A 26,411-nucleotide genomic window follows, 5' to 3' on the forward strand; every position below is an offset into this window, starting at 1 on the left:
GAAGGGGGAGAAGTCACGTCCCTTATTTTCAACAGGGAGAATCAAGCCTCTTATTTTTCACTTGTATTTGCCCTTCCAGGTGTTGTTTGTGAGGCGGGTTGTGCTTAGGTGTACGTTGTGGGAGGGTGTTTCAAGAGTGTATGTTGGGTTGACTTTGCCCGTGAAAAGTGTCTGTCGGGACCTCCAGTGTGAGGGAGGGTATGTATGCTGTCGGAGGTTATGCGGAGAGTTGCGTGGTATTGAAGTGTTGGTCCAGGGGCGTATTGTGCGGATTCTGCACGTGAGGAGGGGTCGTGTGCGAGGCGTCGGCGTCGAGCGGAATTACTCAGCCCACCAAGCAGTTGGGGGAAAGAATAAACGGGATACCCGTGAGGTCTGCGGTTTCTAAAAGCAATTCCCAGCCGGACTCCTCCCTCCACTCTAGCCTGAGGGCTTTCAGACTACAATTCCCAGGATGCCCTGCTCCTCCACCAACCAGGAAAAAGACTCTCCTCAGTGGGCGGGGCTTGAAGAAGGAGGGTCAGGCCAATGGATGAGCCGGGACGAGTCGAAACCTACGCCGATTGCGCCGAGTCTGACTGGAATCTTTGGCGCCTTGGTTTCAGTGGTGAATGTGTGATGGGCGGGTTCAGCGACCAGTGAAAAGGCGGAGAGGTGGATCCAGAGGGTGTGGGCGGGGAGAGGTGCTGACTAGCAGGCAGTTCGCCCAATGAAGGGCGGAAGCCGCTGGAGGGGGCCAGGCCAGTTGGCTAGAGGTGGGCGACTGTGGCAGCCGGGTGTGTGCCATGGCGGAGCCGGTGAGGAAACAGGGCCGGCGGTCCAGAGGCGGCGGTGTCGGCCGAGGGGCTCGGGGATCCCGGAGCGGCCGTGGCCGGCGTCCTGGCGCTCAACGGTCGCCAGCCCGGCGCACCCTGGACTCGGTGCTTGTGGACTTGGTCAGCGACAGCGATGAGGATGTCTTGGAGGTCGCAACGGCGCGCGGTGCTGCGGACCCGGCCGAGGTCCCGCTCCCGGAACCCCCCGTGCCGGCCGCGCCCCGGGACGACAGCGACAGTGACAGCGAAGGGGCGGATGCACGGCCGGCTGAAACCCCTCGGGTCTTGGTCAGGAGGCGGCGGCGGTTGCTGCTGGATCCCGGGGAGGCACCGGCGGTTCCAGTGTACTCTGAGAAGGTGCCCGCGGGTCCCCGAGAGGGCTAGCGCGGAAGGGCTGGGTTTAGAAATGTTGAGGGTAGGGTTCTAGGATTGGTCTTGGGAGACTAAACGGAAGCAGGGGCTAGGAGCCTTGGGGGCAGGATTCCTGGGGTTTCTGTAAATTGGGGAGGTGACGGGGTTTGGAGTGTGCTGGGAGTTTGGGATTCCCAGGAGCTGGAGTGTCGGGGGTATAGAGAGACTAAGGGTTTGGGATCCCTGATGGTTCAGAGAAGAGTTGAAGCACCTAGGGCTGGGATTTGGGGCATACTGGGTTTTAAGGTTGGGACCCATTGCTAAAGATCCAGGAAGATGGGGACTGGGGTCCATGGAAGTTCAGAGAGAACTGGGGGCTCCAGGAGGCTGGAGTCCCCACGTGGTAGGGTGAGCTAGGGGGCTGAGATTCCCAAGGATTCAAAGATAGCAGGATGGCTAGCAGCTTCGTAAAAAAAGGGAACTAAGCTTGCATCCTTATGGTGCATTAGGGAAAGGGGTGTCAGAATCAGAGTACTCCTTATTTTTTTTAATTGAAGTGTAGTTGACTTACAATGTTGTGTTAATTTCTGCTGTACAGCAAAATGATTCAGTTATACATGTATGTATACACATTCTTTTTTATATTCTTTTCCATTATGGCTTATCCCAGGACATTGAATATAGTTCCCTGTGTTATCCAGTAGGACCTTGTTGTCCATCCATTCTATATGTAATAGTTTGCGTCTACTAACCCCAAACTCCCAGTCCATCCCTCCCCCCTCCCCCCTTCCCCTTGGCAACCACAAGTCTGTTCTCTATGTCTGTGAGTCTGTTTCTGCTTTGTAGATAGTTTCGTTTGTGTCATATTTTAGATTCCATATATAAGTGATACCGTATGGTAGGGTACTCCAATTTTGGATCCTGGGGAAGCTGAGCTCCTGAGTCCCTGTGGGAGGGCTGTAATGTCTACATCCTTAGGGAGGACTTGGGAGCTGGAGGAGGCCTGGGTGTGAGGGAAGAATCGACCCCAGTTTTCTCTTTAAGTGGAGGGAGGATTTGGGACTGATCTACTTTTTCTTTGCAGGTGAAAAGCAGCCTCCACCTCATCCCAGACCACATGTCCCTCCTGAAATCCTGCCCCCAAGAGACTGAGGAAGGTAAGGGAGGGCTTCTAGGGAGAGGTGCCCAGCACTGGCCTCTCTGAGGAGACTTTCTGGAGTTTACATCCCTGCAGTTAGTTGTTTCCTGAGGCTCAGGGGAAGGACATGGGAGAGGTGACTCCTGCATCCTAGCCAGAAAAAGCTCCAATCCTGAAAGGAGCTGGATTGTTAACCAGAAGGCACAGAAAATGCTGTCAAAACACCCTTCTGCCAACTCTAATAGGCATAAGAGTGAGCTAATATACAGATTTCCAGGTGCCATCCCCAGAGATTCTGATTCTGTAATCCTGGGAGCAGGGCAGGGGGAGGTGTTAAGAATCTGTAACATCTTGTTACATCTGCAACAAGTGTCTTGGGAACACTCTGGAGCCAGCAGGGTGTTCTTTGAATCTTTTCAGGGCTGCCCAGCCTTTGTTCTCCCTCAGTGATGTGATTTTTGCAAACCACTCAAGGGCAGTGAGTAGGAGTCAAGTCTAATAGGGAAGCGATCCAGTGGGCAAATGCAGACCCTGGACTATGACTTTTGCACCATGAGGGAGTATGGCAGGGTGATTAAGAGCTGATTTAGGAACCAGCAGGCCTGGTTTGAATGCCAGTTCTACCCCTTAGTAGCTGTGTGACCTTGGGCGAGTTAATCTCTCAATGCTTCAATTTCCTCATCAGCAAAATGGGGATAAAAAATGGACCTATGTCAAAGGATTTTGGTGAGACTTAATTAAAGAGAATATATAGAAAGCCCCCTCTTGGGCTACATATATGGTTTGCACATATGGTACCTGGAACAGAGAAGTGCAAAGGCACCTCTGTCCTTGCCACTCAAAATGTGGACCCAGGAGTGTTGGGTATCTTCCAGGAGTTTGTCAGAAACGCAGAATCTCAGGCCTCTGGCAGCTACTAGGACAGGATTTCTCAACCTCGGTGCTACTGACATTTGGACTGGATCATTCTTTGTTTGGGGCTGTCCTGTGCCCTGTGGGATGTTTAGCAACATCCTGACCTCTACCCACCAGATACCAGTATCACACCCCAACCCCTTCCTCCCCTCATTGTGACAACCAAAATTGTCTACAGACATTGCCACATGTCCCCCAGGAGGCAAAATTGCCTCTGAGAACCACTGATCTAGGATTCATTATCATTGTTTTGTATTCACAGTTTTTATCTTATGATTAATGATGATCATGTGGCAAGCAAATGGAAAAGCGCTTCTATAGTTTAGAATATTATACCTGATTTCCTTTTATAAGATGTTCAAGTTAAAATGAGTGATTTAAAGAAAGATATTAGGGCTTCCCTGGTGGCACAGTGGTTAAGAATCCGCCTGCCGGGCTTCCCGGGTGCCGCAGTGGTTGAGAATCTGCCTGCCAATGCAGGGGACACGGGTTCGAGCCCTGGTCTGGGAAGATCCCACATGCCACAGAGCAACTAAGCCCGTGCGCCACAGCTACTGAGCCTGCGCTCTAGAGCCCGCGAGCCACAACTACTGAGCCTGCGCTCTAGAGCCCGCGAGCCACAACTGCTGAGCCCGCATGCCACAGCTACTGAAGCCTGCGCGCCTAGAGCCCGAGCTCCGCAGCAAGAGAAGCCACCACAATGAGAAGCCCGCGCACGCAATGAAGAGTAGCCCCCGCTCGCCGCAACTAAAGAAAGCCCACACGCAGCAACGAAGACCCAACGCAGCCAAAAATAAATAAATTAACTTTAAAAAGAAAGAAAGAAAGATATTAAATAATACAGAGATATGGCAAAATATGGCAATGACACACGGATGAAATTTGAGAAACGTAGGCTCAGAGGGCCTATACTTACCTCTTTACCTCATTCCCTCCCTGCCCCACACCCCCTCCTCCACCCCGGAGTCACAGTCTCTCTGTGCCCACCAAACTGAGTATGGGAAGAAAATAAGAGAAATATTAGAAAAAAAAGTCATCCTTTGACATTTGTTTTAGTGTATGTTTTATAACATATATAATAGTATGTCCCTGTATAGTAAGTGGTATATGTGTATTAAGTAAATACCTATTTTCCGGGTTGTGTGCTCAGTGTTCTTCATTTGTGGGGTGCATGTGATCAAAAGTGAGAAGAGCATGCTTCAGTTGGGGTGAGCCACTTTCCGACTGTCCACACTCGCCACTGTCTCATGCCTTAGCACGAAGCTCTGACACTCTCTTGCTCTAATCTGTCAGGCTCCAGTTCATCCTTCTCTCTGAGGTAGACTTTTCCCCTTTGACTCACACCCCTTGAGCCCTTCCCCAGTGGTTGTGTGTGTCTGGGGCTCCCTTAGTCTCCTCCTTTCTCAGAACCTTCTGAAGCCCCTGACTTGTCTCTCCTTGGCCTCCTGCTGCCCTCTCTTGGCTAACCCTTTCCACTTCCTCCCACTCTGTCCCCAGAGGCGGACATGGCAGATTCCAGCAGTCCCCACGCTGAGGATTCCCCATGTCCCGATTCTCCCTGGAAGAAGAAGCTGAGGAGTAAGGATGGAGAAGAGAAGAAAGAGATGTTACTGTGAGTGAGGCGAGGGCCCTGGGGCCACTGGAGCAGAAAGGGAATTGGGGGGGTAGGCTGAGGCAGGCAGAACCCTTGGCTGGCTCCTCAAAGGGTAAGGAGAAGGGACGGAAGGAGTCTTGAGGCTCAGGTGAGGAATGAAGCTCTTCTTGGGGGGAAGAAGAGGTGAGCCCCCTCAGAGGATGACAGCGGGCCCTCAGGACCCACCAGGAAGTGGAGATTTCAGCTTTGTGTCTAAGAAAGTAGTGATGCAGGGGTGAAGGGTTTGGCTCTGCAGACTGCCCTGTGGTTCAAATCCGGCGGCTGTCTCTTAGCCAGCCTTTCTGTGCTTCAGTTTTCTCTTCTGTAAAATGGGGATAATAGTGGTACCTGGGTCAGAATTTTGGGGTAAATTAAGAGTTAACCCTTGGCAGATAGTAAGTGCTTGGTGTCATTTGGATGTTATCAGACATTTACCTGGGAAGTAACTTATCTTAAAAGTTAGGCATTCTCCTCCCTCATGTTTGGGTCATATAAATATAAAAATTATGACTCAGGTTTTCCCTGTCCTTACCTCCCCCTGTCTTCCCATAAGATGGATATCACCGGAAGATGCTCTCTCTTGATTCTCCAGGTCCCCCTCTGGTCCCCAGGGGTCCCATGAGGAGAGGTGTGAGGCTGGGGTCTCACCTCTTTCTCCATCCTGTCCCTCTTTTATCTCTACAGGGTTCAGGACACCTCACCTTTGCCTCCACCTCTGCCACGGACCAACAGCAGGAAGCATACTCGGGCACTCCAGAAGTTAAGGTACCAAGGGCAGGGGACTCTGGGCTGGGGTGGAGAGCGGCAGTATGGAGGCGGCCCACCCTGACTGACCCACAGTTCTTTCTGCACCCCAGGGAGGTGAACAAGCGCCTCCAAGATCTCCGTTCCTGCCTGAGTCCCAAGCAGCCCCAGGGCCAGGACCACCTGAGCCAAGAGGATGAGGTGGTCCTACTGGAGGGGCCCACTCTCCCAGAGAAACCTCGGCTCTTGCCGCTCAAAATCCGGTGCCGGGCTGACCTGGTCAGATTGCCCATCAGAATGGTAAGTGCCTGAAGAGTCTGGGAGAAGGGTCCCAGGAACTGTCTATGGAGAGACTGTGGTGTCTGGGCAGAAGGGACCATGGCTTCCTTTGCCCATCCTGCCGTCTGGAGCTGCCCAGCGCTCGTTCAGCCCTGTGCGCCTTTGTGCTCACTGTTCCCCTTGGGAGATTTTTTTCCTCCCTCTCCCCTCTCTTTCTGGCAAACTTCCCACCCATTTTCAAGGTTCCACTAAAACATCCTAAGAAGCTTTGCTTGGTAGCCCCTCCCCAGGGTGCATCCCTCCCTCTTTCCTTCCCTCGGACCCTGTGCTTCCCTCTTGTGCTTGCTCTTACTGCCTTGGACACCCAGATGTCACTTGGTCATTCCGATCCCCCCTAGCTTCCTGATGAAGACTACTCTTTTTGTAGGGATGACTCCAATTCCAAAACAAGAATGATAACAGAAGTGACCATTTATCGAGCAGTAACCGTGCATCAGGCAAGCAACTAAGCCAGGGCTTGTGAACTGGCAGCCCATGGCCTTATCAACTGTGCTGCTGCTGCTTCTTTTTTTTTTTTTTTTTTTGTCCCTGCTGTGTGGCATGCGAGATCTTAGTTCCCTGACCAGGGATCGAACCCCCTGCATTGGGAACGCAGAATCTTAGCCACTGGACCACTAGGGAAGTCCCATGCTTCTTCTTCCTTTGTGCTGTACGGTGCTTTTATTTATTTATTTTTTTGGCTGCACTTCACGGCATGCAGAACTTCCCCAACCAGGGATTGATCCCGCACCCCCTGCAGTGGAAGCGTGGAGTCTTAACCACTGGACCCCCAGGGAAGTCCCATGTATGAGTCACATGAACATATGAGTTCATCGCCAACCTTTGCAATCGGTGATTTTGTACCAGGGTCCAGATTTCTGGTTTCTCTTAAATAGGAAGATACAGTACCTGGCCCATATTCCTACATGGTACCAATCAGCTGGAACTGCGGAACAGCTGGCCTGTTTAGATGGAGCATATCCGGTTCTGGTTTGCCGCAATCCCCACCACTCCCTTTTTTCTCCTAACTCATGGCTGCTTCGTGTCCTTGTGTCACTTGCCTGAACCCCTTATTGACATGATTTTATTTTATGCCTTGCCAGGTAAATATGGTGGAACTCACAGATGAGGAATTCAGCAAGTAGTTAAGGCCAGAAACTGGGGGTGGGGGGAGAAGCACATCAAGGCAGGAAGGCCTCCTTCACTTCTTGTCCCCCTCCCAGTCGGAGCCCCTCCAGAGCGTGGTGGACCACATGGCCGCCCATCTTGGGGTGTCCCCAAGCAGGATCCTCTTGCTCTTCGGAGAGACAGAGCTGTCCCCCACCGCCACCCCCAGGACCCTAAAGCTTGGAGTGGCTGACATCATTGGTGAGAGGAAGGCAGGGAGGCTTGAGGAGGCTTTTGCCACAGGGAGGGGATATGGGAAGAGGCCCAGAGGGGACCCTGCTTCCAACCGCGCTTAAGCCTGACTTCCCCATCCTGCCCCCCACAGACTGTGTGGTGCTAGCAAGTTCTCCGGATGTCGCAGAGAAGTCCCACCTGCTCCAGCTGCGGGTGCAGGGGAAGGAGAAGCACCAGATGCTGGAAGTCTCGCTGCCTCGAGTGAGTAGGGGAGCTGGCTCTCTGTGCCCCTTGCCCCGTGCTCTGCGGTCTCTTGTGTCAGTGGGTGGAGGATGGAGTTACTGCCCTCTGTGGTCTTGGGTCCCCACCCATCCTAGATAGTGGAAAAAGCCCAGTGTTCAACTTCCCGCCCCCTTCTGCTGGGAACCTGGCTCTGGTCTCCTACCTCCTCCTGGTTAAAGTCAAAATCACCCTTGGATAGTAACCAATAAAACCCATCATAATTACAAAAGAAGTGACAGTCCCTGTGCTAAGGATATTTACTTCATGTTCAGGATATTATTGAATTTCACAACAATCTTAGATGGGAAAGCACTGTTGTTACCCTCATCTAACAAATACGGAAGCCAACCTCTATAGAAGTGGAATAACTTGCCGTATTAGTTTCTGAGAGCTGCTATAACAAAATACAACAAACTGGGTGGCTTAAAACAATAGAAATGTATTCTCTCACAGTTCTGGAGGCTACAGGTTCGAAATCAAGTTGTCAGCAGATGGGACGAAGTGAGAGAGTGGCAATGACATATATACACTACCAAATATAAAACAGATAGCTAGTGGGAAGCAGCCGCATAGCACAGGGAGATCAGCTCGGTGCTTTGTGTCCACCTAGAGGGGTGGGATAGGGAGAGTGGGAGGGAGACGCAAGAAGGAGGAGATATGGGGATATATGTTTATGTATAGCTGATTCACTTTGTTATAAAGCAGAAACTAACACACCATTGTAAAGCAATTATACTCCAATAAAGATGTTAAAAAAAAAAGATATATTGGACAGCAGAGGGGAATATAGCCAATATTTTATAATAACTTTAAGTAGAGTATAATCTATAAAAATATTGAATCATGATGTTGTAAACCTGTAACTAATAAAATATTGTAAATCAACTATAAAGAAAGAAAGGTTGTCAGCAGGATCATGCTCCCTCAGAGACTCTAGGTAGAATCCTTCCTTGCTTCCTCCTAGCTTCTGGTGGTGGCTGGCAGTCCTTGGCTCACAGCTGCATCACTCCAATCTCTGCCTCTTTCCTCACATGACGTTCTCCCTGTGTGTCTCTCTGTGTGTCTGTTTTCTCTTACAAGCACACCAGTCCTGTTGCCTTAGTGCCCACTGTAATCGAGTATGACCTCATCTTATCTTGATCACATCTTCCAAATGAGGTCACATGCACATTTACCAGGGGTTAAGACCACAAGGTATCTTTTTTGGGGGACACAATCAACCCATAGCACTTCGCTAGGGTTATACATCCATTTCAATGGGAGCGCCTGGCCCCCAGCTTGGGTCATGCTCACTCCAGAGCCCGGCTGGCTTCCTCCTTGTGATTCATGCCTCCATCGTAGGTGAGGAGACTGACTTTGGAGAACCTGCCTGACCCAGAGCCAACATCCCAGCCCTGGGCTCTGTGGCCCAGCTCCCTAGAGAGGAACCAGCTTGCTGCTGGCTTCTTCGGCCAGTTGCCTTTCCCTCCGTGGGCTCTGACTTGACTTGTCCCCTTGTCCTCCCTGTCGCAAGTCCTCTGTCTGTCTCTACAAGTTCTCCTCAGCCCCTCTTTTCAAATTCTTACATCCATTTTTTCCTCTCCATCCAGGATTCTCCTCTCAAGACCCTCATGTCCCGCTACGAGGAGGCCATGGGACTCTCGGGCCACAAGCTCTCCTTCTTCTTTGATGGGACAAAGCTTTCAGGCAAGGAGCTGCCGGCTGATCTGGGCATGGAATCCGGGGACCTCATTGAGGTCTGGGGCTGAAACCCCACTCCCTGTTTAGAGGCCCAGCTTGGACTTGGGGAGAGCGGCTGCCCCCTTTTGGCCCCATAACGGCTAGCTGAAACTGAGGTAGAACTTATCCTCAAGCTGAAGCAAAATCAAGGAGTGATCTTGGACCACCCCCGCCCCGCCCCGCCGACCCTGGTTTCAAGCCGTCTGCTACCTGATGAGGTGTGTGGTGGTCCTTGCTGCCCCGGGCGGACTGTGGCTCCACCCACAGGGCGTGCTGAGTTTGGCAGTCCCCTGGGGCACGGAGAAGGTACCCCTTACCCTCGCCCTTTCCCCTCCACCAGCACCCTTTCCTTTATCGAAACGTCTCTTTTATGAAACTGCTCCTATTGAAAGAGTGAGTTGAAATCAACATGAAATCCCTGGTATGGGATTCCAGGCCTGGGATTTATGCCACGTCCAGGACCAGCAGTGACCTCAGTGTCATTGGGGGGTGGGGGTGAAGTTTGCTTGAGGCACACACAGGGGTCTGGCTCCTCAGCCTGCAGGAAACTAGATGATCAAGCTCACACATGCATTAGCTTCAGCAGAGGCAGACGATGGGTTATTCTTTCGAAGAATATAGTAGATTCTCAGGCTTGGGTGTCTTCCTCACCCCAGGACCCTTTCAAGCCACCTTCCTGATGCACACACTTTATTTAAGGCATAATTGAGCACCTTGAGCCTTTTGGTTTTGGATCTCAGGATTCCAGTCCACGCAAGGCTTCTCTGGTTTTATGGCTTTTCCCCTTCACTCCATCCTCTCCCGTAAGCGTCCATTTTAATGTGTTGATTACATGTCTTTGAATATGAATGTATCCTTGAAAAATGCCATGTTGTATGTGTGAATATACTTTTTCCACATGTAGTATTATGCTGTAGATCTTGTGCTGTTGCTTTTTTCACTCAACCTGTGTTGCTTATGCTACATCAGCTTTATTTCTTTGAACTGCTCTGAGGTATTCCATGGTGGGTGTCAGCTGCATTTTGTTTACACATCTGCTAAGTGGCGGACACCTTTGTGCCTCCAACTCCTCAGCATGTATACAAGGCCACGGTGAACATCTTTTTATGTGTCCCCTTCCATATTTTGTGAAAAGTTCTCTGGCAGAGGTACCCAGGATGGGAATATGGGTCAGACAGGTTAATTTCTCTATTTGTTTTTAGAATGGTCATTGACCCTCCCACATAAAGCTTCCTGTTTCTCCTTATCCTCACCAGCACTTGCTACTGCCCAACTTGCTAATTTTTGCTGGTCTGTTGGGTGTAAAGTGGTGCCGTATTTTAATGTACATTCATCTGATCACCAGTAATTTGGGGAATTTCTTTATATACCTGTCAGCTTTTCTGGTTTCCCTTTGTGTGAATTGCTCAGTTTCTCATGGGGGCTTCCTATCTTTTTTTTTGTTTACTCTCAGAAGTTCTTCGTATATTCCTGGGCAGTTGCAAAAAACTCTCAAAATGGCAGTTGTGTTTGTATATTCAGGGGTGTCCTTCACTGAACAGAAATTCTTAATTTTAATGTAGATGAATTAACTATTTTGTTATATCATTTGTTGCTTTTTGATTTCTTATTTAAAAGTAGTTAAGATATTTTACATTTTCTTCTGTTAGTTTATTAGCTTTTCTTTCACATTTAGGCCACTAATATTGGGCTGAAGTCCAGCCAGTACACACTGGTATGTGCTGGCATCTGCTTTGCATGGTCAAATATTTGTTCTCATTGGTTGATGCCAGGCTGTACTGGCTGCTGAAATGTTGAATACTACTTTTAAACTATTTGAAATTCACCTTTGTCTATGAGTTCCAAGTTTTAGTTTCACCATATAATGAGCCAGTTTTCTCAGCACCGTCTACTAATAAAGCCGTGAATTTTCCACTGATAGGTGGTATAATTTTGTCAAAAGCATATCACTCTCTTTAAAGAGTTTTTTGTTGGAATGTGGTATTCCTTTGAACTTATAATGTGGGAAATATAGAAAGAAAATTTTTTAACATTTAAATAATCCATGATATGGTATAACTCATTTTTTTTCAGATATTTTATGTCCATTAGTAAGTCTGAACACATTAAAATTAAAATATGTTCAATCTCAATAGAATAAACGGGAATACATTCAACTTGTGTATATTTGAGGATTTCTGTCTCTCTGTCCTTCCCGTGACCACCCACCCACATGACCCCTGTGGCTGAGACCATTTGTTGTCCCCTCACACCTATTCTTCCTCCTCCAGGGTAACAGAACCCCTGGTTTTTATTGAGAAGGAGGCTTTTTTTTTTTTTTTTTAAGAAACATGTTGGCTCTTTAAATTTATTTATTTATTTATTTGGTTGTGTTGGGTCTTCGTTTCTGTGCGAGGGCTTTCTCTGGTTGTGGCGAGTGGGGGCCACCCTTCATCGTGGTGCGCAGGCCTCTCACTGTCGCGGCCTCTCTTGTTGTGGAGCACAGGCTCCAGATGCGCAGGCTCAGTAATTGTGGCTCACGGGCCCAGCTGCTCCGTGGCACGTGGGATCTTCCCAGACCAGGGCTCGAACCCGTGTCCCCTGCATTGGCAGGCAGATTCTCAACCACTGCGCCACCAGGGAAGCCCAACCCCTGCTTTTTAGCAAAGCACAGAGAGTTCAGAATGAAGACAGTGCTTGCCAGCCTCCACTGTAGCCAAGTGTGGCCAAATGCCAATTCAGAGGAAGGCGTGCGACTTCCAGGACACATCCCTAAGCAGGCAGTGTGTGCCCCTCTCTTTGCCTTTCTTCCTGCTGCTGACTGGAAGTGGAGCATCCCTACTGACACAAGGTGACCTTGGGGAAGGAAGCCATGCAGGGCAGGACAAGGAGAGAAGGCGCCTGGGTCTCCGCTTCCATGCAGCATCTTACCAGCCCTGCACTGCTGACCTCTGGGCTTTGGCGAGAAGGGGAACTTCCTGTCTTGTTTAAATCACTGCTATTGGGTGGTTATTCCCTGGTGGTCCAGTGGTTAGGACTTGGCACTTTCACTGCTGGGGCCCAGGTTCAAAACCTAGCCAGGGAACTAAGATCCTGCAAGCCGTGTGGCCAAAAAAAAAAAAAAAAAAAAAAATCACTGCTATTGGAGGATTTCTGTCACTTGTAACCAAACCCCGTTCTAGCCCCCCAGTATGTTGCTATCGCAAGCAATATTGTGGTGACCCCGAGTGGGATTTTTCTCAGGTTTATATCCAGGAATGGAATCACAGATCATTGGATGTGCACCTACCCATTTTCTCTTGAGTACAAGTGACTGGATCTCTTTATAAATCCATTAGCAAGTGCTAGAAGGTTCCCTCTTATCTTCCCCAGCGCTTAATCTGGGGAGGATACGGGAAAGACCACTCATTGTAAAAGGATTTGCATTTCTTCGATGATGAGAGTGATTATTCATCCTTTTGATCAAAGAGATTGATCACTCGTCAGGGAATCTTTCTAAAACTCCCCTGATTAGAAACCTTCAAAACTTTAAGGAGCCCTGATCTGGTGCCACATACCAAGCTTGGCACTTTTCCTAATCTAATTCATCCTCAGCAATCCTGGGAGGCAGGTGTTATTATTCCCATTTTACAGAAGAGAAACAAGCTAAGATGAATTAACCTGTCCCAGACTGCACAGCCATGGAATGCAGAGCCAGACGGAAAACCAGGTGGGCCTGTTGAAGACTCAGAATTCTTAACAAGACCAGTGCTTCTCACAGCTTCAATGTTCTCACAAATCAGCTGGGGAGCTTGTGATGATGCAGATGGGGGATCAGCACTTCTGGGGTGGGGCCCGAGATGCTGCATTTCTAACAAGCTCCTAGGTGTTGCTGCACTGCTGAGTGGCAAGATGCTATTTTCCTTTTTTATCCTGTAGCTTCACACCTTTAAAGCCTACCATGTCCCAACCCTTGCCATTCCCTCCATAAAGCCCCCCACAGGACTGGCCACATTCTCTGTTGTGTGTCCCACCTTAGCCTGGAATAGGTCTAGCTCAGGACAGTCCTGAGCTGTCTTTCTTGGTCTATGTCTTTCCTCCCTACTAGACTGTAAGTTCCTTGAAAACAAATACTATATCTTGTTCTTCCCAAAGATCCCTAGCTCTGTGTCTGACACACAGTAGTTACCTAACAAATGTTTGTTGAATAAATAAATAAGTTCCTCATCTCAAAGAATCCCACTACCATCCATCCCATCCATCTAAGTTTCACTCTTTTTTTTTTTTTTTTTTTTTGGCCGTGCCACACATCATGTGGGACCTTAGTTCCCTGACCAGGGATCAAACCTGGGCCCCGGCAATGGAAGCATGGAGTCCTAGGAGTCCTAACCACTGGACTGCCAGGAAATTCCCTAAGTTTCACTCTTGATACCTCTTTCATGCCCATATCTTCATCGCCAAATCAATTTAACTGCCCCAAAGCAGTTCGCCTCCCTCCCTCTGTCCCATCCTGGTACAAGCCATCACAGCCTGCAGCCTAGTACCACAGCCACCTGATAGATTGCTTTGCTGCCCCTCTGGACCCTTCCCATCCAGCCAGAGTGATTTTCTCAAATGCAAATCTGATTCAAAATGAAGGAAATACTTAAACATGGCCTCGGCCCTGCCCAGCCTGCTCCCTGCCCGCTCCCCAGCCAGCCTCCCTCTCTCACTGCTCTCCACACTGCCCTGCTTTCAGACCCTTGTGTTCATTATGCTGCCTTCTGTGGCAGGACCTTTGCCCATGCTTTCTGCTGCCTGGACTGCTCTTCTTTCCCTCCTGGAAAGTCAATGACTGCCCCTCCCCCGCAGCTGAGGTTTTATTCAGGGACTTACTGGGGACTATAGCCTGGGAGACAGCCTCTCAGATAGCTCTGAAAAACTGCTCCAAAGAGGTAGGGGGTGAGGCCAGTTTACATGTAAATATTTTGGTCAGGGAGTACAAGCAGTCAGTATACATTTTGGTAAAAGATTACTGCCAGTCACAGAGAGCAGTTTTCTCAAGTTAATGATTATAGTGCTTTTCTATGTATGGGAAGATGCAAGAAGTGGGGTTCATTAAAATTCTTCCTGAAATGCATATTAGCTACCTAAAAGCCTGTTTATCCAAAGCACAGAGCATCCTGTTATCCTTAATTTCCTCTGTCTGGAGCAGAGTGCTTCATCCCGTTACCTGCTTAATCTCTTCATCTGAAGCACTGAGTGCGCTGTTGGTCAGCGGCTGCAGCAGGTTAATCTTTGTAGACTTGGATGTTGAGCAAAATGCTCTTTGCTCTTCTTTTGTTTGCAGAGCTCAGGGACCACTTCCTCAGAGAGGCTCTCAAACCTCCCTGACCAGGTCAAATGTCCCTGTTATCAGGTCCTTATAATACCCATATGCCAGACTTCTTTTTTGTGGCACTTGTCATGGATGAACTTTTTTTTCCAAGAAATTCCACATGTACTTATATTTCACAAACCACAATTTCCAAAGCAAATAGAGCAAAAATTGGGCTCCAGTTGAAACCAATAGACCTGTACAGACATATTTATTTATCTGAACTTAAAGGAATTTTAATCGAGAGATCCATAAAATTAAAAGGCACCTTGGGCGGGGGGTGGGGTGGGGCAGACTTCCCTGGTGGTCCAGTGGTAAAGAATCCGCCTTTCAATGCAGGGGACGCTGGTTCGATCCCTGGTCAGGGAACTAAGATCCCATATGCCGCGGCGCAACTAGGTCCTCGCACCACAACTATTGAGCTTGCGTGCCTCAACGGGGAGAGACCACATGCCGCAAACTACAGAGCCCATGCGCCCTGGAACCCACGCGCATGGGTGAAAGAGAGAAAACCCGCACGCCACAACTAGAGAGAAGCCCGAGCGCCACAACTAGAGAGAAACCCAGACCGCGTGCCATAATGAAAAGATCCTGCATGCCTCAACAAAGATCCCGTGTGCCGCAACTAAGACCTGACTCAGCCACAAAAAAAAAAAAAAGGAAAAAAAAAAGGCACCTGGGGGAATTCCCTGGCGGTCCAGTGGTTAGGACTCAGCACTTCCACTGCAGGGGGCACAGGTTCGATCCCTGGTGGGGGAACTAAGATCCTGCATGACATGCAGGCGTGGCCATAAATAAATAAATAAATAAATGTCACCTGTACTTGGGGAAGAACCAAATATTTTCCCCATTTGCCAAAACCAATTAGCATCAAAATATTTGTCTTTATAACTAGAAAGTTTTATTTTCATTAATGTCCAGAGGTATTGTGTTTGGACTACAGATCTACAGATTTTTAATGTTTTTTTAGCTTAATGGAATTTAATTTACATGCCTAAGCATTCACTCATTTTAAGTCTACAGTTCAATGAGTTTTAGTAGATGTCCACAGTCCTGCAAATGTTTCCTGGTGCCTGTTTGTACCTCCTCCTCCCTCTGGCCCCAGGCAACCACTAATCTGCTTTCTGTCACATTAGTTTTGCCTTTTCTGGATTTTATATGAATGGAATAATACAGTATGCAGTCTTTTGTGTCTGGGGTCTCTCAGTTAGCACAGTGTTTATGAGATTTACCCATACTGTATGTATCATTGAGCAGTGTTCCACTGTATGAATATACTATTCACCTGTCGATGGATACATGGGTTGTTTTCATTTTTTTTGGCTATGACGAATAATGCTTCTATGGACATTCACATACAGGCTTTTGTTTGGACATGTTTTCATTTCTTGTTGATAGATATCTAGTAGTGGAGTTGCTGGGTCATATGGGAAGTGTATGTTTAATTTTTTTTTAAATTTATTTATTTATTTTTGGCTGCGTTGGGTCTTCGTTGCTGCGCGTGGGCTTTCTCTAGTTGCGGCGAGCGGGGGCTACTCTTCGTTGCTGTGCACAGGCTTCTCTTGTTGTGGAGCACGGGCTCTAGGCACACGGGCTTCAGTAGTTGTGGCACGCAGGCTCAGTAGTTGTGGCGCACAGGCTTAGTTGCTCCGCGGCATGTGGGATCTTCCCGGACCAGGGCTCGAACCCGTGTCCCCTGCATTGGCAGGAGGATTCTTAATCATTGTGCCACCAGGGAAGCCCTGTATGTTTAATTTTTAAAGAAACTGCCAAATTGTTTCTCAAAGTAGCTGTACTCTTTGCATTCCCACAAACATTCATATCATTTCCAGTACTTTATCAGGGTATTTATTTCTTTATTTAGGCCACGCCTTGAGGCATGCAGGATCTTAGTTCCCACCCAGGGATCGAAAACGTGCCCGCTGCAGTGGAAGTGCAGGGTCTTAACCACTGGGCTGCCAGGGAAGTCCCAGTGCGTTTATTTTTTTAAGCTATTCTAGTATAGTAGTATCTTAATGTGGTTTTAATTCTATCTTCCATAATGACCAATGGTGTCATATACTTGTTGGCCATTCATATATCTTTTTTTTTAACATCTTTATTGGAGTATAATTGCTTTACAGTGTCGTGTTAGTTTCTGCTGTATAACAAACTGAATCAGCTATATGCATATGTATACCCCCATATCCCCTCCCTCTTGCATCTTCCTCCCACCCTCCTCATCCCCCCTCTAGGTGGTCGCAAAGCACCGAGCTGATCTCCCTGTGCTCTGCATATATCTTCTTTTGTGAGATGTCTGTTCAAATCTTTTGCCCACTTCAAAAACTGTGTTTTTGTCTTACTGAGTTTTAAGAGTTCTTTATACATCTGGATACAAGTCCTTTGTCAGATACATGCTTTGCGAATACTTCCTTCCAATCAGTGGCTTGCCTTTTCATTTCACAGGTGCACCTTTTGCATGCAAAAGCTCCTTCAGATAAGCTCTATGAGGGTAGGTAAATCTGCGGTTGCCTGACACACAGCACAATGTCAGGCATATAGTAGCTACTCAATAGTATTGAGGAAATTCAGTGACTACAATCTGAAATTCCTCTCCATCTCTTTCCTTTAGACCCTAAAGGGAGACCAGGCTTAAGGTTCTGAAACGTGAAGTACTCCTGGGGCAACGCCAAGTAGGGCAGTGACTCAAGAGTTTCTGATAAGTCCTCTTGCGGGGGTCCCAAGATCATGAGACTCTAGAATTTCGGCAGAGGGACTTAGAGGTCTGGTTGGAAGAGGGGTCTTGAAGCTGCCTTTGCATAGAACTACACTAACTTTACTTAGAGTGTATGTTTACTAGATGTAGCTTGGCGATTGGGGCGGTGAGGCACTCAGGAACCAAGCTGTTTTGGTGCCAGGGCTCTGTGGTCTTCGAGCCCCGTCCACGGCTAGGAGTCTCCTTAGCCCCTGCCTGTTCCAAGTGAGACCATCAGAGTTGGAGGTGAGGAAAAACTGGCTCCAGACGCGGCCGGTGGGGTCTGGGGACACTTTCTTAAACGTCTGCAGGGAAAGCTCAGCTGGGTTGGGGAATCCGAAAGGTAGGGACGGGGGCCGCTGTTCACCATTCATTCATTCATCCAACACTTACTGAGCACGTATGAAGCCCCAACCGGACACCGTGGGGAAGAGAGTAAGAATTGTCTGTTGGGACTTCCCTGATGGCGCAGTGGTTAAGAATCTGCCTGCCACTGCAGGGGACACGGGTTCGATCCCTTGTCTGGGAAGATCCCACATGCCATGGAGCAACTAAGCCTGTGCGCCACAACTACTGAGCCTGCGCTCTAGAGCCCGCGAGCCACAACTACTGAGGCCGCGTGCCACAACTACTGAAGCCCGCGCACCTAGAGCCAGTGCTCCTCAACAAGAGAAGCCACTGCAATGAGAAGCTCGCGCACCGCAATGAAGAGGGGCCCCCGCTCGCGGCAACTAGAGAAAGCCTGCGCGCAGCAAGGAAAACCCAACGCAGCCAAAAAATACATATAAATAAATAAATTTTAAAAACCACAACTGTCTGTTGGCACGTCTAGAGATATTTACAGTACTACTGTATATCCAGAATCTTTCAAGGTTCCATTATCTCGTTTGATCTCGTTCAATAAGAAGTCTGCCAAGCAGCGTTGCAGATAAGGAAGCCGAGATTCAGAGTGGGAGGGACTGCAACAGTTCACCCAGACACCTTTAGGTCGGCTGTCGCGGCGGGAACGCAGCCGAGGACGGTGGCGACCGTCCACAGTCACGTGACGCGGGAACGTCGGCAAAGCCGCAGGGGCGCGCGTGGCCCCCGTAGTCGCGTCAGGGGCTGGCCCGCCGTGGCGTCCACCGCCCCGCCCCTGCTCCGGTGTCACATGACCGGCTCTTAGACAATATGGCGGTAGCGGTGGTGCGGCGCCGTGGCTGACCAACCGCGAATGCGGTGGGCTCCTACCTGGCGTGAGGGGTGGCCTCAACCGGGAGAGGGCGGGGGATCAGACTCTCCTCAACCGGCTCCTGTCTCTGATCTCACTGGCGTTCCACTCGTCCCTCCGCGCGGTGTGTCTGCCGGGGAGGGGACGCATGATAGAGCCCGGGTTCCATCCCCCGTGCTCTGTGCTTCGGGGCAAGCTCCTCTCGGTGTCCGAGCGCACCTCCCTCGCCTGGGTTCCCTCCATCCTCCTTTCTCCAGCCTCCTCCCCTCGCAGGTGGGATCGTCGGTGGGACCGTAGCGCGGGCGGGCGCGGCCCCCAGGACCATGTCCGGGTCCGACACCGCGCCCTTCCTCAGCCAGGCGGATGACACGGACGACGGGCCTGCGCCCGGCACCCCGGGGTTGCCGGGGTCCATGGGGACCCCGAAGTCCGAGGATCCCGAAGTCCCAGACCGGGAGGGATTGCAGCGCATCACGGGCTTGTCTTCGGGCCGTTCGGCTCTCATAGTGGCCGTGCTGTGCTACATCAACCTCCTTAACTACATGGACCGCTTCACCGTGGCTGGTACTGACTTCTGGGAGAAAGTTAGAAAGGGGGATGGGAGCGGGGTCCCGAAGGTGGGGCTGCCTCGGCCAGCCCATCCTGAGTCTTCTCCTTCCCAGGCGTCCTTCCGGACATTGAGCAGTTCTTCGACATCGGAGACAGTAGCTCCGGCCTTATCCAGACCGGTGAGTGGAGGCCCCTCCTGGGCACACAGCACCTCTTCTTTCTGTTCTACCCCAGTTGGGGCCACATGCTGGCGTGCCTGGGGCCTTATTTTTGGGCGGTCCGGTGGCCGAGCTAGGGGAGGAGATGGCCATGGCTCTGCCCTGAGGTTGTCCTGTTCGATTAGGACACCACATTTAAAGAGATTTAAAGAGGGAGTCAGTTTAGTATAACGGTTAAGACAGACCTGGGTTTATATACCAGCTTTTCACTTAATGTGATGGTAGGCAAGGCCCTCAACCTCTCTAAGCCTCACTTTCCTTGTCGGTGAACTGGAACTAGTAATAACCCCGGCTCACCTCATAGGGCTGATGTGAGGATTCAATGAGATAATGCCTGTGAAGTGCATAGTACAGTATTGGAAAATGGTAGGCACCCAGTAAATAATGGCAGAAGAGGGTGTCTAGAAGGGGAAGAGGTGAGTTTTACTTGTTCAGAACTTTGGGGTTTATGGGAAAGGCAAAGCCAAGTCCTATTTTCCTTCCTTCCCTCCTTCCTTCATTTCTGAGCGCCTACCATGTGCCAGGCCCTGGAGGAGGTACTGATAACATCAAATGAATTTGGCAAGACATTTTACACCCATTGTCTTCTAATCCTTTTATCAGCCAAGGAGTCGGTGTTATTATTCTTGTTTTGTAGAGAAAGTAGGTAGTATTATCTACATTTTTATAAAGAAACTGAGGCTTGGAGAGGAGTTAAGACTTGCCTAGGGTCACACAACAAGTTCGAGGCAGAAGAGGAGTTTGAAACCAGGTCTTGCAGTGTTCTTTGCTCCACTCCAGGCCACCAAGGAACTGGAGTTATTTAAGCCAAAGTTTAATGGAATGAGAATGGGATCATAGGTCCAGGTCTGCAAAGCTCTAAAGAGTTGTTGAGTTAGAGAAGAAATAGGTCTGGGACTTCCCTAGCAGTCCAGTGATTAAGACTCTGTGCTCCCAATGCAGGGGGCGGGGGTTCGATCCCTGGTCCGGTAACTAAGATCTCACATGCCCCGTGGCTCAGCCAAAAAAAACAAAAAACAAAAAAACCCCACGTCTTTCTTGGCAACCCTCTTCACGTTTTCATTCAACACATGTTTGTTGAGCACCTGCTTTGTGCTCGGCAGTGTGTTAAGTGATGGAAACACAGTCATGGCCAATACAGTCCTTGTCTTCCTGGAGCCAGCATTTTGCTGTGCATGAGGGGGGCAACAGTCCCTGAAAACCTAAAGTAATAATGAGATAATTTTCTATAGAAATAACTGTTATGTAAAAGAAGACAGAGTAGCTGTGATAGAGAGAGACTGGATATGTGGTGGTTGGGAAGGTTTCTGAGCTGAGGTGGTGGAGCTCAGGGGAGAGGAGAGACAATTCCAGATAGAGAGGACAGCAGGTGCCCAAAGCCTTAAGGTGGTATTGAACTTGGCAGTTGGGCCATTGGGGTGCAGAGAGGGAAAGTGGATAAGCATGAAGTTGGAGGGGTAGGGAGGGGCTAGATCAGACAAGTGCATTGCAGACCAGGGTATGGAGGAAGGGATGAGTCAGCTGGGCCATCCATTCTACAATGGAATATTTGAAGAACATTGGAGATGGAGCTGGACGACTACTACCTCCCCCAACCCCCGCTTGCAGGAAGCTCTGATAGTTTCAGGGTTGGGAGTTATTCCTGCCCCCCTTCGCCCTCCCTGAGCTGGTTTGGGGGTGGGGTAGGGGTACTGGGGCTGGGCTGTGACTCTCTGCTTCCCCCCAGTGTTCATCTCCAGTTACATGGTGTTGGCACCTGTGTTTGGCTACCTGGGTGACAGGTACAATCGGAAGTATCTCATGTGCGGGGGCATTGCCTTCTGGTCCCTGGTGACACTGGGGTCGTCCTTCATCCCCAGAGAGGTGAGGTCCCACACTGGCTCCTGCTTCTGCCCTCCCCCGCTGCCCTCTCCTCCCCCGGCCCTGACTCCCCCATCAGTCTTTGCTGCTCCTCTTTGGAGTCATTGCATACTGGGCCCGGGGAACTTGTGCGGTTCCCTTGGTCCATGCCGTCTTCTGTTCCCTGCTTGCCTGAGTTATCTGCCCACCCCATCCTCTCCCCTTTTCTTCCAGAACCTTCTTCTGTCCATCATCCCCTCCTTCCACTGCACACCTAAACACTCACATTTCTGTATCACAGGAAAGACCCTTACCAGAACTGCCTTCTCTCCGTCTTCCTCTTCCTAGTCAGACTTCCCCAGAGGGAAGCTCCAGTCTGGGTGAAGGAGCAGCTGGGGAGAGGCTCTCGCTTTGCCTGCACTTCCTCTCCTCCCACTACCCCCTTGAGCACTGCTGGCTAACCTGCCCCCGTCGCTCCTTTGCCAAAGTCAACAGTGCCCTCTCAGTTGCTAGCTGTAGCTCCTACTTCCTAGTCCTGTTCTCATTGGATCTCCTGGGAGCCTCTGGCTCTGTTGACCCACTTCTTCCTTCCGAAAACTCTCTTCTAACTTCTGTGACGCCCTCTTCTGGCTTTCGTCCTGCCTCCCTGGCTGTTGCTTCTTTGCTCCTTTGAAATCACCTCTGTCTGTTCTCACTTTCTGCCCTGGGACTCTTTCTCCTCAGCCCCGGACACTACACACTCTCCTTGGGTGATCGTGCCTTGTTCTTAGCTTTGGTGTCTCTGGTAGACAAATAAACCCCTGCCTAAGATCATTATTCACTGTTGGGGTGTCTTGGGTGGTTTGGACAAGATAGAAATAAAGATTTATTTCGTACCTACTGGGTGCAAGGTAATGAATAGACCTTTTGTTGTCCAGTTCTTACAATAGGTATGTGAACAAGTTGTTATTATCCCCCTTTTGCAGATGAGGAAACTGAGGCTCAGAGAGGTTAAGTTGCTTTCTCAGAGTCACAGCTAGTAAGTAGTGGAGCCAAGATTCAAGCTCAGGTCTGTTTGATTCTGAAACCCAGACCTCTCCTGCCACCCCTGCCGCCTCTCCAGAGCCGGCTGGTGAGGGAGGCTGGGAGGCTGGCTGCAGGGCGGGGTGCCACCTCCCCCATATCTCGTTCCCCAGCGATTCTGGCTGCTCCTCCTGACCCGGGGCCTGGTGGGGGTCGGGGAGGCCAGTTACTCCACCATCGCACCCACCCTCATCGCTGACCTCTTCGTGGCAGACCAGCGGAGTCGGATGCTCAGCGTGTTCTACTTTGCCATCCCTGTGGGCAGGTGAGTGGACCTCGGCCCTGGTGGGGAGGCAGAAGGGCCTTGCCTGGAATGGGACTGACCAGCCGTCTCTTCTCCTCCCCCACCCCCTTCCCACAGTGGTCTGGGTTACATTGCAGGCTCCAAAGTGAAGGATGCGGCCGGGGACTGGCACTGGGCTCTGCGGGTGAGTCGGGTCACAGCCTGGGGAAAGGTTAGCAGTGCACTCACTGATTCCCCCTTTCTACCATCAGACACCCCCTTTTGAAGGCAGTGCTCACGCTGCCAAGCCTACAGGCAGCCTAGCTGCCCTCACTGCGAAGCCACGTGCTAGGTAAAACTCTTGATTGCAGGTGATAGAAGCCCACTGTACAACTGTAAGCCCCCAAATGGGACTGTATTGGCTCTCATAATGGAAAGTCCCAGGGTGAGCTTCAGGTAAAGCTGGATTCAGGACTCCCACAGTGTCACCGGAATTTGATCATCCTTTTCTCAGCTCTACTTTCCTCTGTTATCTTCCTCTCAAGCAAGTGAAAGCTCCACATGTTTATCTTCCCGTTTAGAAACTTCAGCACCCTGGATCCTTGAGCAGTAGTCCTGGATGGTGTCTGATTAGATGGACGTGGGTCACATGCTGGCACTGACTCAATCACTGAGGCCTGGGAGGTTTAACATTACTCTTGGCCAAGTCTGGGTTATAAGCCCCACCCTATTTGAACCACATGGGTTGAGAGAAATGGGGGGAGTGGTTTCCCAAAAGAAAATTAGGGTGCTGTTGCTAAAGAGGGAGCAGTTAGGCTTGCAGAAACAGAAACACTTCCTAGTGGCAGTCACCCCCTCCCCTCAGTCACAGGTTCAGCTTCCTTGAGCAGGCACTCACTGGGTGTTTGAGGTCTTGGGGCCTGAGTTGCTTTTATACACCCTCACTTTCTCTCAGCCCCCAGGGTTGAGTGTCTCCCCGTCTGTGCCTCTCTTGAAGCCCACTCTTTCCCCAGGTGACACCAGGTCTAGGAGTGGTGGCTGTTGTACTGCTGTTCCTGGTAGTACGGGAGCCGCCAAGGGGAGCTGTGGAGCGCCACTCAGACTCACCACCCCTGAACCCCACCTCGTGGTGGGCAGATCTGAGGGCTCTGGCAAGAAAGTGAGTTCAGTTCCATCCTAACCCAACATCTGAGGCCCCCAGGGAGGCCCTGAGGTCTAGTTTGAGATTTACATGGGTATGGTCTTTGTTCTGTTTTCTGTCAGCTGGCCCTACCCTAAGGCCAGGAATTCTGTCGCCACTGCCCCCTTATGGCAGCTGCTTGAATTACAGGCCCAGATCCTGGAAGCCAGTACAGCCTCCAGACTCAGTGCCCTGACTATTAAAATAAGCCAGAGAGGGAGAAGAGAGGTCTCTGACACCGATACCTCAGTGGAGTCTAACTTCCTCCCTCCTAATTGTCTGCAGTCCTAGTTTCATCCTGTCTTCCCTTGGTTTCACTGCTGTGGCCTTTGTCACGGGCTCCCTGGCTCTTTGGGCTCCTGCTTTCTTGCTGCGTTCCCGCGTGGTCTTGGGGGAGACCCCCCCCTGCCTTCCTGGAGACTCCTGCTCTTCCTCTGACAGGTACCCAGATGGGGTCTGGGCTGGGTGGCCCTGCAGGTTGCAGGGGATGAAGTGGAGAGAGTCTGTGATTCAGACTCAGGCAAGGAGAGTTTGAATCCTGACTCCACAAGCTACTTCCTCTCCCAGAGTCTCAGTTTCCCAGTCTGGGAATAAGTGCCTTCCTCTTGTGAACCATGGGGTGCTGTGCCTGGATAGACCTGGGTTGTGAGGGTGGCCGGGATGGATGATCTTTCTCTCTGGGCCATGGGGGTGAGGCTAACCCCCTTGCCTCTCCCCTTCCCCCCAGCCTCATCTTTGGGCTCATCACCTGCCTCACCGGGGTCCTGGGTGTGGGCCTGGGCGTGGAGATCAGCCGCCGACTCCGCCGCTCCAACCCCCGGGCTGACCCGCTGGTTTGTGCTGCTGGCCTCCTGGGCTCTTCACCCTTCCTCTTCCTGTCCCTTGCCTGCGCCCATGGTAGCATCGTGGCCACCTATGTGAGTAGCCAGCAGGTGTCTAAGGGGGTGTTCTGGGTCTAGGGTGGAGGAATGGTGCACTGGGGCAGGACTAGGGTCAGAGCCAACTCTGGAGTGGGAACGCCTGGGTTTGAATCTCAGCTCTGGCCATTCTTAGCTGTGTGACATTGGGCAAGTGACTTAACCTCTCTGTGCTCAGTTTCATCTTCTGTAAAATGGGAATAATAGTAGCAACTGTCTCCTAGGGGTGTTGTGAGGGTTAAATGAGTTAATAGATGGACCTGGTACCTAGTGAACCCTCCATGTGTTTGCTCTTCTTGTGATGAGACCAACGCCCCACCCCTGTTCCCCCTCCTTCACCGCCTACCTCCCATCCCCCAGATTTTCATCTTTATTGGAGAGACACTGCTGTCCATGAACTGGGCCATTGTGGCTGACATTCTGCTGGTGAGTAGGTGGCCCAGGGTTACCCCAGAGGCTGATGGGAGCAGGGAGTGGGGGCAGGGGACCTCACTTGCCTTGAACTGTGACCTTCACCCCTTCTTCAAAACCCAGCCCTGGACTGACTTCAGAGTCCAACCCCAGGTGGGCCTGTAGCCCGGGCCTGCCCTGCCCTTCACCCCAGCCACACCTCTGAGCTGGGGTTCACCTGACATCAGCCTAGGCTGAGCCTTGGCCCTGTCCCCGCCCTCTGCCTCCTGCCCCTCTTTCCTCCCAGTACGTGGTGATCCCCACACGACGCTCCACTGCTGAAGCCTTTCAGATCGTGCTGTCCCACCTGCTGGGTGACGCTGGGAGCCCCTACCTGATTGGCTTGGTGAGCACGGCCCCTTGGCTGGGCCTGGGGTGGGGCTCGGGGGACCCCACATTCCCAGTACCGGCCGGTGGCCAGTGGCCTGAGCACAGGCCAGATTAGAGGGTCTCACCCTAGTGAGGCATCCGAGTCCCCTGTGCCAGGCACCCTTCACCTCGGAGGCTCAGCTGGGTGGGCACGATTTTGTCTTGGCAGATTTGCACCAGTAAGGTCCAGGCCTAAGTCTTCTTCGTTCTTCTGGAGTTCAGGGGCTTCCTCTCCGTTCCCCTGACTTTTCTTTCCTTGTCTCCCCACAGATCTCCGACCGCCTCCGCCAGGGCTGGCCCCCCTCCTTCTTGTCTGAGTTCCGGGCCCTGCAGTTCTCACTCATGCTCTGCGCCTTCATGGGGGCGCTGGGCGGCGCGGCCTTCCTGGGCGCTGCCATCTTCATTGAGGGCGACCGCCGGCGGGCCCAGCTGCATGTGCAGGGTCGGTCGGGCCTCCCCGCTGTCCATCCACAGCTCCTTGCCTGACTTCATGATGCTGCCTGCTTGTGCATCCACCCACCCACCCAGCCCCGTGTCCCTGGCAGCCCTCAGTCCACAGCCCTCCCCTCCCTCGGCCTCGGGTCTCCCTGTCCCACGAGCTGATGCCCCACTGTGTGGCTCTGCTGCCCCATCCATTTGCCAGTGCCTGTTTGTCCCCTCCCTGGCCCTGTGTCTGTCTGTCCATCCAGCCCTGGCTCTGATCCCTCCCCGACAGGTCTGTTGCGTGAGGCCGGGCCTGCTGATGACCGCATCGTGGTGCCCCAGAGAGGACGCTCCACCCGGGTCCCCGTGTCCAGTGTGCTCATCTGAGGGGTCACCGCTTGCTACCTGCACATCTGTCACATCTGGCCCTGGGCCCACCCCAGGAGGTGCCCGGGCCCAAATCCTCGGCTGGCCCATTTTCTAGGAGGGGCCTTGGGCCATGTTCCAGCTCCCACACACTACACAGGTGGCCAAGAGGGGATTCTGGGGGTCCGAGAGGGGGATCCCCCACCACTGGAGCAGCCCCAGGGGCTCGGTGCTATTTGTAACTGAATAAAGTTTGTAGCCAGACCCCAAGTGCCTGCTGGAGTCTCTCTGGGTGCTAGTG

The 26,411-nt window shown here is 51.2% G+C and overlaps 2 protein-coding genes across 4 annotated transcripts; both read left to right on the forward strand.

Annotated features, from left to right (window-relative positions):
* The first annotated feature begins 732 nt into the window (after positions 1-732).
* NFATC2IP (nuclear factor of activated T cells 2 interacting protein) lies at positions 733-11,406 on the forward strand. The gene is made up of 8 exons (XM_007186340.3): positions 733-1,172; positions 2,251-2,323; positions 4,717-4,831; positions 5,537-5,617; positions 5,710-5,896; positions 7,138-7,282; positions 7,407-7,516; positions 9,127-11,406. The coding sequence occupies exons 1-8, from the start codon at positions 786-788 to the stop codon at positions 9,283-9,285; spliced, it is 1,257 nt and encodes a 418-aa protein (XP_007186402.1). The 5' UTR covers positions 733-785; the 3' UTR covers positions 9,286-11,406.
* A 7,049-nt stretch (positions 11,407-18,455) lies between these two features.
* On the forward strand, positions 18,456-26,374 carry SPNS1 (SPNS lysolipid transporter 1, lysophospholipid). Of its 3 annotated transcripts, none has more exons than XM_057529929.1 (13): positions 18,456-18,787; positions 18,874-19,078; positions 19,177-19,242; positions 21,008-21,144; positions 22,296-22,447; positions 22,544-22,610; positions 23,419-23,564; positions 23,871-24,026; positions 24,313-24,502; positions 24,863-24,928; positions 25,200-25,298; positions 25,592-25,763; positions 26,037-26,374. In XM_057529929.1, exons 1-13 carry the CDS (start codon positions 18,518-18,520, stop codon positions 26,129-26,131), a joined length of 1,821 nt encoding a protein of 606 aa, XP_057385912.1. In that variant the 5' UTR covers positions 18,456-18,517; the 3' UTR covers positions 26,132-26,374. The 3 variants fall into 3 exon arrangements, with proteins under 3 accessions (XP_057385912.1, XP_057385914.1, XP_057385913.1); XM_057529931.1 differs by having other exon boundaries at positions 18,490-18,522; XM_057529930.1 differs by having other exon boundaries at positions 18,529-18,787; positions 18,870-19,078.
* Positions 26,375-26,411: the final 37 nt, after the last annotated feature.

This window comes from Balaenoptera acutorostrata, chromosome 15 (genome assembly GCF_949987535.1).
Source record: "Balaenoptera acutorostrata chromosome 15, mBalAcu1.1, whole genome shotgun sequence".
In the NCBI taxonomy this organism is placed as follows: domain Eukaryota; kingdom Metazoa; phylum Chordata; class Mammalia; order Artiodactyla; family Balaenopteridae; genus Balaenoptera; species Balaenoptera acutorostrata.